This window comes from Neofelis nebulosa, chromosome 3, assembly GCF_028018385.1.
Source record: "Neofelis nebulosa isolate mNeoNeb1 chromosome 3, mNeoNeb1.pri, whole genome shotgun sequence".
In the NCBI taxonomy this organism is placed as follows: Eukaryota; Metazoa; Chordata; class Mammalia; order Carnivora; family Felidae; genus Neofelis; species Neofelis nebulosa.
This window is the reverse complement of record NC_080784.1, coordinates 206121716-206142266: the sequence shown is the minus strand read 5'-3', so window position 1 is coordinate 206142266 and position 20551 is coordinate 206121716. Positions and strand designations below refer to the sequence as shown.

The following is a 20551-nucleotide window of genomic DNA, read 5'->3' as shown; positions in this document are numbered from 1 at the left end:
TTTTGATGTTGTCTTTTTCATCTTTTACAATACTATTTGAGTCCTTTCTATAGTTTTCACATTTCTATTGAAAAATCTCTTAACACATATTGTCTACTTCTTCATTTAGATACTTTGGCATTTAAAGAATTTTTTTTTTATTAGAGAGAGAGCGCATGTGCAAGTGGGAGAGAGGGACAGAGGTAGAGAGGGAGAGTCTTAAGAAGGTCCTATGCTCGGTGCAGTGCCTGACATGGGGCTTGATCTCACAATCATGAGATCATGACCTGAGCCAAAATCAAGAGTCAGACACTTAACTGACTGAGCCACCCAGGTGCCCCTTTACTTCTTAGCTCTTAAAAATTTTTATTATTTGTAGGGGCGCCTGGGTGGCGCAGTCGGTTAAGCGTCCGACTTCAGCCAGGTCACCATCTCGCGGTCCGTGAGTTCGAGCCCCGCGTCAGGCTCTGGGCTGATGGCTCGGAGCCTGGAGCCTGTTTCCGATTCTGTGTCTCCCTCTCTCTCTGCCCCTCCCCCGTTCATGCTCTGTCTCTCTCTGTCCCAAAAATAAATAAAAAATGTTGAAAAAAAAATAAAAATAAAAATTTTTATTATTTGCTAGACATTTTACATACAAGGACGGTAGAGACTGAAGCAAATATTTACATCCTGAAAAGGACACACCAATTTTTACATCAGGTCACTAGAGCTGAGAGCAAAGTCAATTTGATCTGTGGGTTGGGCTGGGTCTGGGTTTTATTGAAACTTTGGTTTGATTCGGTTCACTATTGGCTTGAAACATCTTGAAAGTGGGATTAGAAATGTCCCTTCTATGGGGTCTGGAGTCTGAGAACTGGCACAATTGCCAGTATTTCTTTGGGCTTTACAGGTACACCGTCAGTGTTTTAGACCATAGGTGACCTTTCTCTGTGTTACAAACCAGCCTCCAGCTTTTTGGGTTGCTGGGAGCTTTGCTTTGTCTCGAGTCTCAGCCCAGCTTTCTACACTGCAGGGGAGCTCTCCTGTACCAGAATGACTGCCAGGGGTGGTGGGCTCTCTCAGTATTCTTCCCTGACCTAGCCCTTGGCAGCTGCAGGTCTGGGACACAGTGGATTGACTCCTTTCAGTTGCCCTGCCTGCCCAACTTTGATATCTGCCCCTGGACGCTCTGTAAAGACTCATGGAAAAGAGTTGATAAGTGATAGGATCTGGAGCTGAGGCTCTTTAGAACTCTGTCACACCAGCCCACAACTAATTAAGCTCAGCTGATCTCTTCCTCCCTGCTGTAAGACAGTCCTCCTCCACTGCCACTCTACCAGCGATGGGAGAAGCAATGGGTTTCTTCTTTTCTGTGAAGGGCTCATCACTGTCTGGAGCTCTGTTCACTTAGTTGTATCCTCAGCTCTCTAGTAAATTTAGAAAAACTGATTTTGTAATTTATTTATTTTGGTTTTATTGTTAGGGTTAGAGCAATAGTCTCTTGTGTTTTTTTGTTTTTGTTTTTGTTTTTTACATCTTAACTAAAAATTCATCCTTTAATGTTCTCATGAACTACAACCTAAAAAATAGCCCCACTAAGATAGACACATGTTAGGACATCTAATCAGTATAGGATGAGGTATGCATCAGGAGAAAGGTGCAGAGGTCATGCTAACTCTTAAGGGGATATGGCCTATAAACCTGGCTCCTCCATTATGTGGCAGTGTGACCCAAGACCCTAAACCACAAGGTTGCAAGAGGTTCTTCAGCACTGTTAGTGGCAACCCAACAGAGACCCCAAAGTTGTTCTTGGCCTTCCAGGCACAGAAAATCTCAGGTGGTCATGGAAAGTAGGTCCGGAGTGTCTGGAACACGCATATAATTCTCTGTGACACTAGTCTGCTTACTCAGAGATTACTGATGCCTAGTATAAACTCATTAGGGGCGCCTGGGTGGCGCAGTCGGTTAAGCGTCCGACTTCAGCCAGGTCACGATCTCGCGGTCCGTGAGTTCGAGCCCCGCGTCAGGCTCTGGGCCGATGGCTCGGAGCCTGGAGCCTGTTTCCGATTCTGTGTCTCCCTCTCTCTCTGCCCCTCCCCCGTTCATGCTCTGTCTCTCTCTGTCCCAAAAATTAAAAAAAAAAAAAAAAAAAAAAAAAAAAACGTTGAAGAAAAAAAAAATAAACTCATTAATGAAGCTGACAGAATTGAGATGTAATTTCATCTTTAACGGAGGCATACCTAAATCATGGCAAAACAAATGGTTGCACCTGGGCTGTGTGGCGAGCACGGGCCAAGCTATGTTCAGAGGCCTCCACAGACAAGGGCTAGTTCTGTTTGTGTAGTATGTCCATCGTGGGTCAGGAGAGGCTCTGCCCCATGTGATCCACATCCTGTGACTCAGGAGTATATCCCAGCCCATATCAGGCACAGCGGTGGCTCTCGTGGCAGAGGAAGAAGAGAATATGGAGAACCACGTGTTGGCTCTGAAGATTTATACCCATTGGTGACAAACACAACATCATTTCCATTCCCACGCCACTGGCTGAAGCAAGTCAGTAGCCAAGACTGAGTCCACGGGCAAGGAAGCATACTCTCCCTCTCGGGAGGAAGACAAATAGTTTTGAATAATAATACATTGTACCGCAGTCCACCCTCCTGGTCAGACATATTTGCTCTCTTCCCTGTTGCCAAGGGTGGCCATTCAAAGTCCCATCTGACAGGGCATCAGGGTTTTTGTGATCATCTTCAGATCAGGTCTTACGTGGCTCCTCTTGCTCTGCAGGCTGATAGGCTACCTGTCCCACCAGGTGTGTGATGTGCCACAGCCGGGAAGGGCAGGGTGACCACAATAAGAACACCCATCTGGATGAGGGGGGAGTGTGAAATGCACAGCAGTCAGCGGTCCACAGCATTGTCATTGGGCAGGTGCTGCCCTTCTCTGGGAGTGGAAGAGGGTCCTCAATTAGACCCTGAATCTGTTCCCTGGGAATGTATTCCTAGTTCATTGTTGTGTGTGTCCTTTTATCCACTTCCTGGGATTTCCTTTTCTGTTATATTTCTTGGCTACATGTAAGAGGGCACTGAGAAATTTTCTTTCCCAGGGGGATGAGCGTATATCCCAGACTGTTGCTTCCCATAGAAGATGTGGGGCCCACGGGTTTAAATCTCAAACCATCACCACCTCTTTTTACTCCAGACTGGTGGTCCTCGGGGAAGTACAACTTTCAGAAACATAATCAGTTCTGTTTGACTTCATTCAGTTCCATGTGCCAACAGACCCACTCATAATTCATTTGGAGATGTATCCTCTCTCTAGACTTTACTGCGGGTACCTTGGCTTTACCAGGAGTTTGTGAGAAAGCCACTGCTAGTCTCTCTTTTTTTTTTTTTTTGGAGTTATGTGGTCTAACTAAAACCTTATGGGTGCCATCTTGATTCTCTCAGAGATGTTAACAGTAGGCGTTAAGGCCACATCTTTCATTTGTTAAAGGCGGTGTTTTAATCGGCCTTTGTTGCTCAAAGCCCTTTCCAGATTAATCTCTCACTGGTTGGAGAGGAGAATCATTTCTGTATTCAAATGCCCAAGACTCCAATTTTCTGGAATCTCTATTCCCTTTCATGCCTCCTTGTACACTGGCCAATTCTCTTGTTTCTTAAGCACCTTGTTGCATGCAGCAAAAGTGACCAGAACACGTTTTAGTTCTGTTGGCCACTCGGCCTAAAGCCTCAGGTAATTAGATGTTATTTGCCTCACAAATTATCACAAAAGACAATTTCACCAAATGTTATGCCATTTACCAAATGCCGTCCTCCAGCCTCCAGTAGATGACTCCTCACTGCCTGCCACCTCCCTGTGAAGCCAGTGCTACGTGATTTAGAATTCCTTATACAACCTCTTACTCTGGCGCCAAGTCCTATAGATACTATTAGACCAAGTGATGCTGCCATTATAAATTACTCCAAAATCTTACGGCCTACAGCAAGAATAGTTTATCTTTCGGTCTCACTACGTCTTCCTTCCAGGCCGGTCCACCATGTATAATGCAGGGTGATGGAGAAGCCTCTGTCAATGTTGCCAGCTATGGTGACAGAGACGAAAGAAATCAAGAGGAGGCATGTGCACTTTATTAAAGCCTTAGCTTAGGAGCAACACAGGTCACTTTTGCTTACATTTTATTAGCTAGAGAAAGTCACAGGCCCAAGTCTGTCATCTGCTGGGTAGCGAAGCACCACCTTCCCCCAGAGAAGGGAAGCGGCCTGCAATACTATCCACCACACTCACCTTACGAGAGACTATCTCAAAAGAGCGCCCCAAAAAATCTTAAAAAGAAAAACTAATATATTCTGCAGTGAAAAATTCTTTTTTAAGTTTCACTCTAAAAATGTTGAGTTGAGTGCATAGCCAAAAAGGAAAACTTTTACCTACATTTTGTAAAGCTTTTAGGAAACCACCTAACTGGGCAAATGTGTAATGATTACTGTACTGTGGCATCTTCCTATACGTGAACCAGACATTTACCATGTTGGGTCTTCCGTTCCACGCATACAGTGTGTCTCCCCACTTGCTAGGTCCTCTTGGACTTCTCTCACTGGCCCGGTGAAATCTCAGACATGCGGCTCCTGTACATACTTGGTTAGCTGAGTACTTAAGTTTTTCTTATCTTTGGATGCTACAGATAGTACTCCCTTATCTTTGGAGTGATTTTATTTTTTTTTTATTAATGTTTTTTTTTTTTTTTTTTTTTTTTTTTTATTTATTTTTGGGACAGAGAGAGACAGAGCATGAATGGGGGAGGGGCAGAGAGAGAGGGAGACACAGAATCGGAAACAGGCTCCAGGCTCCGAGCCATCGGCCCAGAGCCTGACGCGGGGCTCGAACTCACGGACCGCGAGATCGTGACCTGGCTGAAGTCGGACGCTTAACCGACTGCGCCACCCAGGCGCCCCTCTTTGGAGTGATTTTAAATTATATTGTCTCTGTTAGTTTAAGAGAGCGAGCGTGAGCTGGAGAGAGGCAGAGGGAGAGAGAGAGCATCTTAAGAAGGCTCCATGCTGAGCGATGCAGGGCCTATCTTGGACCCGCAGTTCAGAATGGCTGTGTCTTCCATGAGCATTTGAAAATGCTGAAGCTGGCTGCAGCAGCTCTAAGGTCTGACCGCGCTCCGATGCGACTCCATGGGCAGGTTCCAGCTCTCAGGCTCTCTGGCTCTGATTGATCAAATTGCAGCTTTATAGAGGATTTCTAAGATTTGTTCCCAGTCTCCATTTTATGTGTAATATATATATTTGATAAAAGGTTTTTCAAGGAAATTGTTAGTCTTGGAAAATGTTACTAAATATTCCAGAATATAATATGAACTTGCCCATTTGCTCTCTGAGTTTCAAACAATAGGACATTTGCATGAAACAAACATTTTTAAGAGTAGACTTGATCTTGCAGCTTTTTACCATGTGCTATTCTAGTCCTCTGTTTGGAACATAAAAGTCATTTCCACAGCAACTAATTATAGTATAAGTCACAAGCACTGCTTTATTACCACTGGTGGGGAATTAGAAGCGACCATCATGCAAATATTAAAAGCCTCTTAGTTTTGAAGCTCTCTCAAAAACTAATACAAGCTAATCAAATGCAGAAAACACATGTACAAGATCCAACGTAGACATTAACTTCTCAGATTGGCTTTATGGGCAATCAGCTTAACATGAATCTGAAGAGAATTATTTTCTGCCCAGCACTTCGTACCTTTTTTGAAAATCAGCTGAGCATATTTGTGTGGGTCTGTCTCTGGCTTCTCTTTCCTGCTGGTCTCTGCTAACATCCCACTCTCTTGATTTCCGTATGTCATATCTTACTATCGGCTAGTGATTCCTCCTACTTTATTCTTGGTCAACATTGTTTTAGCTATTCCAGGGCCTAGGCCTTTTCACATAAATCTTAGACTAAGTGTAGTTACGTCTACAAAACACTTTCTTGGATTTTAATAGGGATTGAATTAAGCCTATGGATGAATCTAGAGAGACCAGACACATTTACTATGTTGGGTCTTCCGTTCCACGCACAGGGTGTCTCCCCACTTGCTAGGTCCTCTTGGACTTCTCTCACTGGCACGGTGAAATCTCAGACATGCGGCTCCTGTACATACTTTGTTAGCTGAGTACTTAAGTTTTTCTTATCTTTGGATACTATGGATACTACTCCCTTATCTTTGGAGTGATTATTTTAATTGTTTCTTTGGACTGATTTTAAATGGTATTGTGTTCGTTTGTTAGTTTAAGAGAGTGAGTACGAGCCAGGGAGAGGAGGGGGAGAGGGAGAGAGAGAGAGAGAGGGAGAGAGAGAGAGAGAGAGAGAGAGAGAGAGAGAGAGAGAGAGAGAAACTTAAGTAGGCTCCATGCTCAGCATGGAGCCCGATTTGGGGCTCAATCTCATGACCCTGGGATTATGACCTGAGCTGAAATCAAGGGTCAGATGCTCAAGTGACTGAGCTACCCAGGCACCCCAGTACTGTGTTTTTAATTTGATTTTCTGCATGTTGTCAATTTATAGAAATGTAATTGGATTTTATATGTTGATATTGTGTCTTGTGACCTTGCTGAACTTACTAGTTCTAAGAGTTAAAAAAATTCTTTTCTAGTATGTTCTTTGGGACTTCTATACAGATAATGATGTCATCTGCAAATACAGTTTTATTTCTCCCTTTCCAATCTGTGTACCATTATTTCTTTTTTCTTGTCTTATTCAATGGCTAGAACTTCAACATTCAATAATAACAAGCTGTCCCTGATCTTAGAGGGAATGCATTCAGCTTTTCACCATCAAATGCTGTTAGCTACAGGTTTTTTGGAAGATGCTCTTTATCAAGTTGAGGGAGTTCACTTCTTTTTCTAACTTCCTGAGAGTTTTTATCATGAATGGATGTTGGATTTTGTCAAATGCTTCATCTGAGTCAACAGATATAATCACATTATTTTTATTCTTTAGTTTAATCACATAGTGAATTATATGAATTGATTTCCAAATGTTTAACCAGTCTTGCCTACCTGGAATAAATCCCACTTGAACATGGTGAATAATTATTTTTATACATTGTTGGATTTGGCCCGCTGATAATTTGTTGAGGATTTTAGCACCTAAGTTTGTGAGGGATATTGAACTGTAGAGGGTTTGAGTTTTTTTATTTTGTTTTTACTCTCTTTGGTTTAAGTGTTAGGGTAATACTGGCTTCACAGTATTGGGAAGTGTTCTTATATTTTCTAGAAGACATTATATACAGTTAGGTGTTTAATTCTTCTTTAAAGTTTTGGTAAAATACTCCAGGGAAGCCATCTGGACCTAGGGGCTTTTTTTTTTTTTTTAATTTAATTTTTTTATTTTTTTAAATTTACATCCAAATTAGTTAGCATATAGTGCAACGATTTCAGGAGTAGATTCTTTAGGGGCTTATTTTTAAGAAACTTATAAATTACAAGTTCAATATCTTTAATGATTATACGACTATTCAGATTATCTACTTCATCTCAGTTGGGGTTTGGTAGTTCGTGGTTTTGAAGAAATTGGTCCATTTCTCCCAAACTGTTGAATGTTTTTAGCACAAATTTGTTTGTTATACTCCCTTCTTACCCTTTGGATGTCTGCTGGATTTGTATTAATATCCTTTATCCCATTCCTGATACTGATGATTTGCATCCTGTTTTTATTTTTGTCAGTTTACCAATTTTATTGATTTTTCAAAGAATCAGCTTTTTTTTAATGTTTATTTTTGAGAGAGAGCAAAAAAGCGAGAGTGTGAGTGAGGGACGGCGTCAGCCTATTGTCAGCACAGAGCCTGACGCAGGGCTTGAACTCAGGAACCGCAAGATCATGATCTGAGCTGAAGTCGGATGTTTCACTGACTGAGCCACCCAGGCGTCCCTCAAAGAATCAGTGTTTGTTTCATTGGTCTTCTCTGCTGTTTTCCTAGTTTCAATTTTATTGATTTCTGCTCTTATCTTTATTAGTTCTTTCCTTGTCCTTGTTTTCCATACCTTTGGAGAAAGGGCAGGGGTGAAACTAAATCTATGACATGCTAAAAAAAAAACCGCTGTGTTATATCCTAACCGAAGGGAGAGTGAGGCGGAAGAAAGGACATTCGGGAGGAAGACGGTGAGCACTTGTGCTCAAGGTGCAGAGGAGGGAAGAGAGGCAAAGATCAGGCACCCGAAGAGGCGCTCAGCACTGTCAGTCATCAGGGGACGTGAGCCAGAACCACAGCGAGACAGCACCTCACACCCACCAGGACAGCGAGGACCCAACAGACAGACAATAAAAGGTATTGGCAAGAACACGGGTAGAGCGGAAGCCCATGCGCTTAGGAGAATGTAAAGTAGGATCGCTACCTTGTTCCTCCAAAACTTAAATACAGTTGCCACTGAATTGTACGTTTTGAAATGGTTGAGATGGTAAATCTTACATTATTGTATTTTACCACAAGAAACAAAAGTTAAACAGAGAATCACTGTAGGGCCCGGCGATTCTGTCAGGTTAGAAATGAAAACACGTGTGCACACGAAACTTGTACGTGGACACTCGCAGCATTATTATTCGTCACAGCCAGAAAAACCCACGCAACGCCAGCCAGCTGTGAGTGGGTAAACAAACGGAAGATTATTTGCTTGTTTAAACCGAAACATAGATGATACACTATTCCATGTAAAGGGATATTATTCAGCCATAAAAAGGGAATGACGTGCTGATACTCACTACCAGGAGGATAAACCTTAAAAATATGATGTCTGGTGAAAGAAGCCAGACACGGGAGACCACGTATTGTATGGTTCCATGAATGTGAAACATCCAGAACAGACGAGTGTAGAGACAGAAGGTAGACTAGTGGTTTCCGTGGGGGAGGAAGAATGGGGAGAGACAGGGATACAAGCACAGCTTCTCTCTGGAGGGGTGGAAACGTTCTGGAACTAGGCAGTGGCAATGGTTGCAAAATCTTGTGAATGTACTAAAAACTGCTGAATTGTACACCTTAAAAGGGTGAGTTTTATGGTAGGTAAATTATATCCCAATTTTAAAAAGAACAGACGGGGCAAACCAAGGAGCAGGGCATCTCCCGACGCAGCGGGCCGGGGGAGACCACGGGACTCGGAGGGGCCGGGGGTCAGTGACAGAGCCGCAGAGCCTTTGAGCCGGGGATTGCAGGTGGGGAGTGCCTGAGCCCACTCGTACTGTGGACCTCAGCACCAACTGCACCCTGAAGGATGGTAATAATTGTCCTGGATGGAGGAGTTCTGGGCTTCAAATTGGAAGAAGAAAAACCTAAGTAGGTAAAGGGAAAGTTTATTCAAAAAAAGCAAAGATGAGCCAGCAGTGAGGAAGAACAAGGAGTAAGCGTAGACTTCTTTTGTACCTAAACAGTAACTGAGGGCTTCATTGGGGTTGAAAATAGGGTTTCCCTGAAGCCACCCTAGACGGTCGTTGTTGTTGTTGCTCTCAGTAGAGGGGAAGGTGGAAGTCGACAAGGGGAATCTAACACTGCTAGAGTAAAAATGGAAAATAAAGAGCCTGTGGATGAGGACTTCCATGTAAAGTTGTACTGGTTGTGCACTGCACAACTCTAGGAGGTGCCGCTCACAATGATGTGTAAATGAGTGGCATTGCCTAGAGATATGCAATGCACAGTCCTGATCTTGGCAATAGAGGATGCTTCCTCTTTTCAGACAGGAACTCTGAAGACTGGGAGAAGGGCACACATTGACACTGAGGCAGAGTGGGAGGGAGTTCAGGGGCTCATCTCATGTCTGAAGGCTTCTTTGTCATTCGAGTAAAAGGTGAGGTTTTCTTTCAAGATTAGAGAGAAGAGTAGACGTTTGTGGCAAGTCTAAAAACATTTGGAGCAGCCAATGAGTAGAGACTAGAAAAGGTCCTTCTCAGGTCAGATGACCCAAACTCATGGTGCTCTTACTCACCACACTTAGTGGCTTCCTGCTGCACCCTGGGGGTGGGAAACAGGAGAGCAGAGAGTGGGAGCACCCAGGGCTGGAAACACCAACCAGGAAGGGGAGAAGTCAAGGGAGCGGCAAGTCCTCGGCGGGACAGCTGATGGGGCTCAGTGGGGAGGCGGGGATCCGTCCTTCCTCCACTGATCCAGTGGTCACCCAGTAGGGCCACAACTGTGTGGCCTGGGGGTGAAGGGGGTGTGGAGGAGGAGTCTGGACTGCATCCTATGGAAGGACTCCCAGGAAGGGAGCGCAGACAGGAGAGGAGGGCTGGGCGGCCAGAGAGGAACCCGGGCCACAGTTTGGGGGGGAGGTGGGGTCTCGGGTCTCAGTATGAGGTGGCCCCGGAGGGGTGGCCAGTATGGGGGAGGCCCCGGCCTAGATGCTCCAGATGGTACAGGGGACCCAGGCCCGGTGGCCAGACTGCAGGTCGCTGCTGGGAGCTGGCTGAGGCCATGACCACCTTGCCCTATTGGGGGGGGCCGCCATGCCCTCCCCGCCCCCTCCTCCGGCCTAATGCTCTGCTGTTCCGTGGATTTTGTGACCTCCCCCTCGGATGCCATCATGAGCCTCATTCCCACAACCACTCTTCAGAATCCAGCTCGGCGTATACTCCCTCCTCTTGTGTATACAAGAGTAATTTTCCTAATTTTTAAAATTCAAGTTAGGGTTGAAGTCTTGTGATGGTGGGGACCTGGAGAGGAGATGCTTTCTGGCCAACAGGCTCCATGCTATTCCCTCATTCACCCAACAGACGCACATTGAGACTGCACACCTCACGGGGCAGGCAGGGGGCAGGGCCCCCATAAAGGGACACTGAGGCAGGGACATTCCAGCGGGACAGGCCAGATAGACACCATGGATATTTGTGGTGACAGGGAGGTCAGGTCCTCGAGGGAAGCCATGGGGCTGCACGATGGGCTGTTGGGGAGTCACGGGGACACTTGGGGAAAGAGCTTCTCAAGTGAGGGAAGCAAAGGCCTGGGTGAGGCATGTACCTGGAGTACCCGGTGGCTGTGGGGGCCCAGGTGGGGAGGGGTTGGTGCCTGTGCTGGATGGGGGGCCGGCCTCGCAGGGCTCACATTACTTCGGAAAGGACCGTGAAGTGGACAGAGAGGGAAGTACAGCGGCCTGAGCACCCCAGCCTTGGTGGAGCGGTGCCTCCAGGGGGGACTTCTGAGGGGAGCCAGGTTGGGGGCGAGGAGGCCCAAGGCAGGAGGGAAGGTGGAGTGAGCAGCTGCTGGTGGGGGGATGCAGAGCAGGGCGGTGGCCTTCCCGACAGTTGGCCACCCGGTGTCTCTCGCACCACATAGCAGCATCTCGGTTTAGCTCGAGGCAGGGCGTACCTGCCCCGGGGAAACTGAGTGCTCCTCCTTGTTCCGGAGAGGAGCTGCTACCTGCCTCCCTTGCAGCTACAGCCCTGCTCTGGAAAGGCTGCAAGGCAGCTGTGTGCAGCAGGGCCCAGGCGGGATTCCCTCCTGACAAGGGGAGCTCTGAGGGGGAGCCCCCACTTCCCTCTCTTCTCCTGAGAGAGGGGGCAGCAGGTACTTCACAATCGTGGCCAGGAAAAGCTGACAGCCCGGGGAACACAGACGCAGGCGTCTGAGACACTGTCCGACCGCCCAACAAAACCTGAGGCCGTCGCCCCCAGAATTCTCTGTGAGTGTAGGTCACCATCAGGCAGGGACCGTCCCTTGTGGCCTGAGGTGCTCCTGGCCTGATGGGGTGGGAGTGCGGAGACAAGGGGCCGTGCCCAGCACAGCGCACGCACACCCCACGCACGTGTGGAGGGGGGCGGACTCCCACCCTGGACTCTAGTATCTCGGGTACATTCTCTAGCAAGGGGCTTCGTGTTTGGAGGCGAAGGGCATGGGTTCTTTCATAATTAGGGAAACTGGCATCCAGTTGTCTCCTCCTCCCTTCAAAGGGATCAACTACTACAGACACATAATTTCTTTCTTAAAAAATAGTCTTGGAATAACTTCAGGCTTTTGAAAACTCATGTCAGCATTCCTGCAGATCTGATAACATTGTGAGCTCATATATCTTACCACAGTGAAGTCAGGGTAGAAAATACATCATCTTTTTCAGATTCCCAGAATAGCTTCCAAAGTTCCGGATCCCCAGATAAGTGTGCAAGAATGTGCAATTGAATCTGTGAAAAGTCGGTGAGATAAGAGTCTACGCTAATTCAGAATCCACGAACAGCCTCTCGTCGTTGTACCCGTGGCCCAGCCCACCCTCAACTTTCCGTCCTCACTGCGGCCTCTCTAGCGACATCCCCCCACCCATCTGCCAGGTTCCTTTGGCCTCAGGGCCACCGGCCATCCCTGTCTCCGCAAGTCTAAGTAAGAGACTCCCCCCGCCCGCCTCTGTGAGGCCAGCAGCCTGTTTATTCTGTACATCAGAAGTGTGGAAGGGCCTGCTGTGTGCCAGGCTGTGCGCTTGGCATTTGTTAGGGAACAGAACAGACCAGCCTTTCTCCGCGGAGCCTATGTTCCAGGAGCAGGAGACACTGTGAGTTATCTAGAGTGTCGGAAGACGAGAAGTGGAAAAGACGGATCAAGAAAGGAGGTTGATGAGTGAGTGGGCCGTCGGTATACACGTCCCTGAGACAGTGATGTCTGAGCAAAGGCACAAAGGAGGTGAAGGAGGGAGCCAGAAGGTCTCTAGTGAAGAGGTTCCATGCTGGGCACGAGGTGGGGCTGGCCCACGTTGGAGGCCAGCACATCTGCAGCGAGTGAGCAAGGCAGGGAGCCAGGGTGATGAGGACAGATGGCAGAAAGGAGAAGCAGATGGGGTGGGACTGTACAGGGGCATCTGGGGTCTAGACAGGGTGAGGGACCCTGGGAGCAGATCTGCTTCTATTCACTATGCACAAGAAATCTCTCCGCGTAAATTTTTGCCTTAGGATTTATTTTAAAGAGTGAATTCTGTAAGTACTTCTGAAGTATTCGTCTCCAAACACATGAACTGTATGAGATGCATAAAGTGAGCTGCAGTGACACAGGGTGTCTCTCGGACATAGTCTGCCCGCACCTGCTGCCAGGAAGGTGTGGCCCTCGGGTGAGACCAACGTGCTCCTCGGGGAGACGGTGAGCCTTCCGCCTTCCGCACCTGAATTGTTATTTCAAGGGCACTTGGTGAATCTGGACACGAGCTTCTTCACAGCCAGTTGTCACAAAGTTTATTCAAATATCATTCCAAATTTAGGAGTCCAGATTTCTGACTGCTGGATATATTTATTAACATAATTTAGAAATATCACGGTACTGCTGAGAGTAAAGTGGATTTTCTGTTGTTAAAATTTTATGTTGTGTCTGGAATTCCTGGTGAGGAAAAGCTCAAAAACTACTGACTCTAGAACGTACTCCAGTTAAGAACGGTCTAGAGACTCCCTGAACCTCTCCGACCAGGAGACAGACTTTGGGGAAGTGCGGTCCTACGATGCACCAATACGATTTGAAGGGCGGCAGGAGGCAAAGTTGCTATGGTCACCTCCACCGTCCTGCTTAAGTGTGGCTTCGTGTATTTGAAAAGGACCCCTCGTCATGCTTCACTGTTTTGTGGGGACCCAGCAGAAGCAGCAGCTCCTGAAGCAGAGGGTACAGGACCCCAGGGGGAGGGGCCACAGAAGCTTCTTTGCTCAGGTTTGAGCTTTTTCTTTTTTATAAATGTAACCAGCAGCATTACCATGGAAGAGCTCAAAAGAAAGGTGTTAGCATGCTTTTATAAACATTTCCAGTAGTTTTCAGACTTTAATAAAAGCCAGTTTTACTGTGTTTGTTTTTCTCCTCTATTGGGAAGCTGGTGAGGGAGAGATGGTGGGAGGGGAGCTGCTTTCCTTGTATAATTATCATCTATTTTAACTCCCTAAAAGGGAGGTGCCATATCAGTTTATTTTTCAATGTGTACTTAAATCCTGGTCATGCAAATACAGAGAACTTCAGGAACCAAAGAAATTAGTTCTACAGAAAAGCAATTATATACACTTGTTTTTAGAAAATGTTACCCCAGACTTCAGCAAAATAGAAAGAAATAGGTTACCTTTAAAATTCTACAGTTTAGTGATCCGAATTGGGTGCTTGGAGATACCTTGAATATTCTGTGAATAAGAGGAGGACAGTTTTAGCTAAAATATCTACTCATAAATTAACCTGTATCATTTAATATTATTTATTATTGTTTTCATTTTTCTTAATGTTTATTTATTTTTGAGAGAGAGAGAGAGTGTGCGTGGGGGAGGGGCAGAGAGAGAGGGAGACACAGAATCTGAAGCAGGCTCCAGGCATCGAGCCGTCGGCACAGAACCCGACGTGGGGCTCAAACTCATGAGCTGTGAGACCATGACCTGAGTTGAAGTCAGACGCTCAACTGATTGAGCCACCCAGGTGCCCCTCTTGTTTATTATTTTTAAAGTAAGCTCTACACCCAATATGGGGCTTGGACCCATGGCTCCGAGATCAAGAGTCACACGCTCAATCGACTGAGCCAGGCAGGTGCCCCCAAATCTGGATCACTTAAGGGCATTTAAAATGCGTCATATTTTATCAAAATAGCTAGTGCCAATACATTATGCACAGGCATATTACTGCTCAACACAAGAGTCTAATACTGAAACATGACTCTGTTGAGTACACCACTAAGTATAGCTGCAAATATGAGAACAATTCTTTTTGACTCTAGCCTGTGCAGCCCTTATTGTAACTATACACAGTAATGCCGTTAGCAGCAGCCTAAATTACAAACTTAGTTAAAATTTTCTATATAACATGCTAAATGTGGATTTCTGTGAAGTCTGTATATTGTAGTTTCCCCTTAAAAACATATTTTAAGATGGGGCGCCTGGGTGGCGCAGTCGGTTGAGCGTCCGACTTCGGCTCAGGTCACGATCTCGCGGTCTGTGAGTTCGAGCCCCGTGTCAGGCTCTGGGCTGACGGCTCGGAGCCTGGAGCCTGTTTCCGATTCTGTGTCTCCCTCTCTCTCTGCCCCTCCCCCGTTCATGCTCTGTCTCTCTCTGTCCCAAAAATAAATAAAAAACGTTGAAAAAAAATTTTTCAAAAAAAAACATATTTTAAGATGAAAATCCTGGTCTCTCCACCCTTGTCTGGTGCTCTTGGCACTCGGTACTGGCCTCAGTCTGGGCACGTGCAGCCACCCCGTGGCTGGTGGCCACTTTGTCCACATCCCCTGCAACAGCTTGCTAAGTACCTTCGCAACTTTGACTGAATGGCCGCTGACTTCTAGCCTGTCACTGCCATTCAAACTGAGAACTTCTGGAGCAGTATCCTTTTGTGCTCGGTAGTACCTTCCACAGAGATACCCTGCTTTGCCTGTAATGGAACTCGCTGGGCACTGGTTGGTCTACACTCCCTGACTACTCTGGTGAGGCTGCTGGGCATCTCAGACCCTGTGATTCAGGCCCAGCAACCCCAGGAGGCAGATACCATCACCTCATTTTTTAAGGTGAGGATATTGAGGCCCAGAGGTATGAAGCTAGTGGCTCTCAAGTTTTCTGTACAACAGAATCACATGACATTTAAAAACAATACCAAATATTCACACGATAAGCTCAGTAACAGAATACAGACAACAGAAAACAAGAGCCAGTGAACTTAAAGACAGATCAATAGAAACTATCCAACATAGAGGAGAGAAGAAAAATGTTGGGGGAACATGAACAGAGGTGCAGGGACCTGTGGGATAATATCAAAAGTACAATATGATTGTGTTATTTTATTATTTAAAAAATTTTTTAAATGTTTATTTTTGAGAGAGACAGAGACAGAGCATGAGTGGGGGGAGGGGCAGAGAGAGAGAGAGAGAGAGAGAGAGAGAGAGAGAATCGGAAGCAGGCTCCAGGCTCCGAGCTGTCAGCACAGAGCCCAATGCAGGGCTGGAACCCACGAATTGCGAGATCATGACCTGAGCCAAAGTCACATGCTAAACTGACTGAGTCACCCAGGGGCCCCTGATTGTGTTATTTTAGTCCCTGAAAAAGACTTGTGTATACACGCACACACACAAACCCTTAAATAATGGCTAAAAATATCCCAGATTTAGTGAAAAGCATGTTTTTCAGATTCAAGAAGCTGAACAACCTTAAATAAGATGAATTAAAAGAAAATCAGGCCTGGAAACATCACAAACTGCTGAAAACCAAAGATTAAAAACAAAGTTGAAAGCAAGCCAGGCAAAATGACATAGGACATGCAGAGGGGCGACCACGCGGGTGGCTGCAGGCCTCCCTGCTGGAGCCAGGCCCACGGACGACAGAGGGGCAGGACGTAGGTTCTGTCAACTCAGAACTGCTCTTCTGACAAACTGTGTCCTCCCGGAATGATGGCAAACTGAAGATACCCTTGGGCGAATAAAAACAAAGACAACGTGTCCTCTGGGCCTGCTCTGAAGGAGGTGCTAAGAAAGTTGTTCAGGCTGAAGGGGGAGGTCCCAAGGAAGCCTGGAACTTGAGAAATGAAGTGAGCAACAGAGAGGCTCAGGACCCGGAGAAGCGTACCAGACTATTTTTTCCCAAGCTCTTTAGAATATTTACTACTGTTCAAAGCAAACACTGTAACACTTTCTGGGCTGTTTATAGTGTGTGCAGACATATCGCATGGCGGCGATGACAGAAGATGGTGTTTGTAAGTCTTCCACAACTTATGGAAAGTGGTAAGATGTTCCATGCAAAAATACACTGAAAATTGATATGTATACTATAATTCGGTAGCCATGACTAAAAAATATTACACAACGAGATGTAGCAAAAAAATCCAATACACAAATTGAAATGGAATTCTAAAAATTATTCAGTAATTCAAAGAAAGGTATGAAAGAGGGAACAGAAGAACAAAAACAGAAGGAACTAACAGAAAAACAAAATGGTGACCCAAACCCAACCATACCAGTAATCACACTCAATTTAAATACTTTAAACACACCAATTAAAAACAGAGTTTGTTTGAGTGCACAAATATAAGACCCAACTATATACTGTCTACAAGAAATCTACTTTAATAAGATTTAGATAGATTACAAGTAAATGGATGAAAGAAGATATATGCCATGCAAACACTGATTAGAAGACATCTGGAGTGGTTACATTAACATAAGACAATGCATCATTCAGAAGGGAAAATACCTGTATGAAGAAAACATCATGGAATGATAAAAAGGTAAATTTACAAAGAAATATAAATTCTAAATGTGCAGACATCTAACAACAGAACTTAAAAACACACAAAACAAGAACTGGTAGGCTTGCAACAAGAAACAGACAAATCCACAATTACATTACAGGTGTAAACACCCCTCTATCAGTAGTATGTAGAAATGTGGAGATAAAATCAGCAAGGATACAGAAGACCTGAGCAACACTGTCAACCAGCTTGACCTGACTGACATTTATAGAACACTATGTCCATAGACAGAACACCTATTCTTTTCAAGTGCACCTGACACATTGGTCAAGATAGACAACACCATAGCTTGTAAAACAAGTAGATTTAGAAGAATTCAAATCATTCAAAGTGTGTTCTCTGGGCGTAATAAAGGTAAACTAAGAATTATCTGTAAAATTCACAAATATTTGGACATTAAATAACATCTTAATTAGTCAGGAGTCAAAGTAGAAGTCTCAAGGGAACTTAGAAAATATATTGAATGGAGCACAGAAGAAAACACACAGTATCAGAATTCATGGCATGTAGCCAAAGCAGTACTTACAGGGAATTTTATAGCATGAAATGTTTATATTGGAGAAAAAGAAAGGCCTCAAGTCAATAATTTAAGCTTCTGCCTTGAGGGACTAGAAAGAGAAGAGCAAATTAATTCTAATGCAAGAAACAGATAACGGAGCTGAAATTAATGACATTTAAAACAGAAAAGCAATACAGCTGACCCTTGAAAACATGGGCTTAAACCGTGCAGACCCACATACACATGGGGTTTTTTGAAAAATACAGGACAGGACTGTAAATGTATTTTCTCTTCCTTGGGATTTTCTTAATGGCATTTTCTTTTCTCTAACTCACTTTATTGTATGAATATGGCACATTAATACAGAATATGTTGATCAACTATATCTGTTATTGGTTAGGCTTCCGGTCAACAGTAGGCTGTTTGGGGGAGTCAAAAGTCCTATGTAAATTTTCTACTGGGGGTCAGTGCCCCAACCCTTGTGTTGTACAGGAGTCAATTGTGCTGAAAAATCAGTGAAACCCAAACCTAGTTCTTGTAAAAGACCAATAAAAATGATAAACCTCTACCTAAACTGTTCAAGAAAAAAAAGAGGAAGGTGAAAATGATCAATTTCAGGAATGAAAGGCAGATATCACCACCGAGCACACAGACACTAAGGACAATAAAGAAACTGTATGAGCACAATATGCCCATAAACTCGACAACTTAGATGAAGGGGGCGAGTTCCTTGAAACACACAAATTATCAAAATTCACTCAAGAAGAAACAGGAAATCTGGATAACCTACATCTATTAACAAAAATTGACTCTGTAGTTAAGAACCTTTCCACAAATAAAATTCTAGGTCCAGAAAGTTTTGGTGGTGAATTCTACCAGTTATTTAAGGAATAAATAATATGAATTCTGCATGATCTCTACCAGAAAGTAAAAGAGAATACTTTCTAACTCATTTTATGAGGCCAGTAATATCCTAATAGCAAAACCAGACAAAGGCATTTCAAGAAGAGAAAACTACAAACCAATATCCCTCATGAATATAGCCAGAAACAATCCTAAACAAAATATTAGCAAATCAATTCAGCAATAGGACAATTGTCATGACCAAGTGGGGTTAATCCCACAAACCCCAGCCTTGGCTGGTTCAACATTTAAAAATCCATCAGTGTCATTCCCTATATGAATACATTGAAAAAAAATCATATGACCTTAATAGATGCAGAGAAAGCGTTTGAAAAAAATTAAATATCCATTCATGATAAAAACTGCTCTCGGTAAACTAGAAATGGGAAGAAATTCTCTACCTTGACAAGGAGAATCTGTGACAAAACGTAAAATGAACCCTACCCCTGATGGTGGAAGACTATCTCCTCTGGAGATGGGGGCAGGGCTCAGATGTCTGCTCACAGCATTCCAGTCAACACAACAGATGAAGTCTGAGCTAGTACGATAAGGCAAGAAAAAGAAAAGGCACATGGTATAAAGAAAGAAAGAAAACGGCCATTACTCACTGAAGATATGATTGTCTATTTAGCGGAACCCATGGAAACGACAAATAAGCTCCTTGGAACTAATAAATGAGCTGACAAAGGTAACAGGGAACAAAGCCAACAACATACAATCAATTATATATCTACTACATATTACCAATGAACAATTGGGCATTGAGAGAAAATGAACGCCATTTATAACAGCACCCCAAAATACCTAGGTATAAATCAGTGTGCTGAAAACTACAAAGTCCTGATGAAAGCAATTAAAGCCCTAAATAAATGGAAAGATAAACCATGTTCTTTTTTTTTTAGAAAAAATTTTTAATTTAATTTTAATTTTTTAATTTTTTAAAATTTACATCCAAGTTAGCATATAGTGCAACAATGATTTCAGGAGTAGATTCTTTAACGCCCCTTATCCATTTAGCCCATCTCTCCTCCCACAATCCCACCAGTAACCCTCAGTTTGTTCTCCATATTTATGAGTCTCTCCTGTTTTGTCCCCCTCCCTGTTTTTATATTCTTTTTGCTTCCCTTCTCTTGTGTTCATCTGTTCTGTATCTCAAGGACTCATATTAGTGAAGTCATATAATATTTGTCTTTCTTTGACTAATTTTGCTTAGCATAATACCTTCTAGTTCCATCCACATAGTTGCAAATGGCAAGATTTCATTCTTTTTGATTGCCGAGAAATACTCCATTGTATATATATACCACATCTTCTTTATCCATTCATCCATCGATGGACATTTGGGCTCTTTCCATACTTTGCCTATTGTCAATAGCACTGCTATAAACGTGGGAGTGCATGTGTCCCTTCGAAACAGCATACCTGTACCCCTTGGATAAATACCTAGTAGTGCAATTGCTGGGTCGTAGGGTAGTTCTATTGTTAATTTTTTGAGGAATCTCCATACTGCTTTCCAGAGTGGCTGCACCAGTTTGCATTCCCACCAGCAGTGCAAAAGGGATCCTCTTTCTCCGCATCCTTGCCAACATCTGTTGGTGCCTGAGTTATTAATGTTAGCCATTCTGATAGGTGTGAGGTGGTATCTCATTGTGGCTTTGATTTGTAGTTCCCTGATGATGGATGATGTTGAGCATCTTTTCATGTGTCTGTTGGCCATCTGGATGTCTTCTTTGGAGAAGTGTCTGTTCATGTCTTTGGCCCATTTCTTCACTGGGTTATTTGTTTTTTGGGTGTTGTGTTTCATAAGTTGTTTATAGATTTTGGATATTAACCCTTTGTCTGATATGTTGTTTGCAAATATCTTCTCCCATTCTGTCAGTTGCCTTGTTTGCTGATTGCTTCCTTCGCTGTGCAGAAGCTTTTTATCTTGATGAGGTCCCAACAGTTCATGTTTGCTTTTGTTTCCCTTGCCTCTGGAGACGTGTTGAGTAAGAAGTTGCTACAGC

General features: G+C 44.3%; 1 protein-coding gene across 1 annotated transcript in view; it reads right to left on the bottom strand.

Moving 5' to 3' along the window:
• Positions 1-20551, bottom strand: part of POLN (DNA polymerase nu) — a 154586-nt gene that overhangs the window by 48655 nt on the left and 85380 nt on the right. Inside the window, 3 exon segments of the mRNA XM_058723346.1 lie at positions 11974-12125; positions 12984-13061; positions 13992-14049. Coding sequence (XP_058579329.1) covers positions 11974-12125; positions 12984-13061; positions 13992-14049 — 288 coding nt within the window.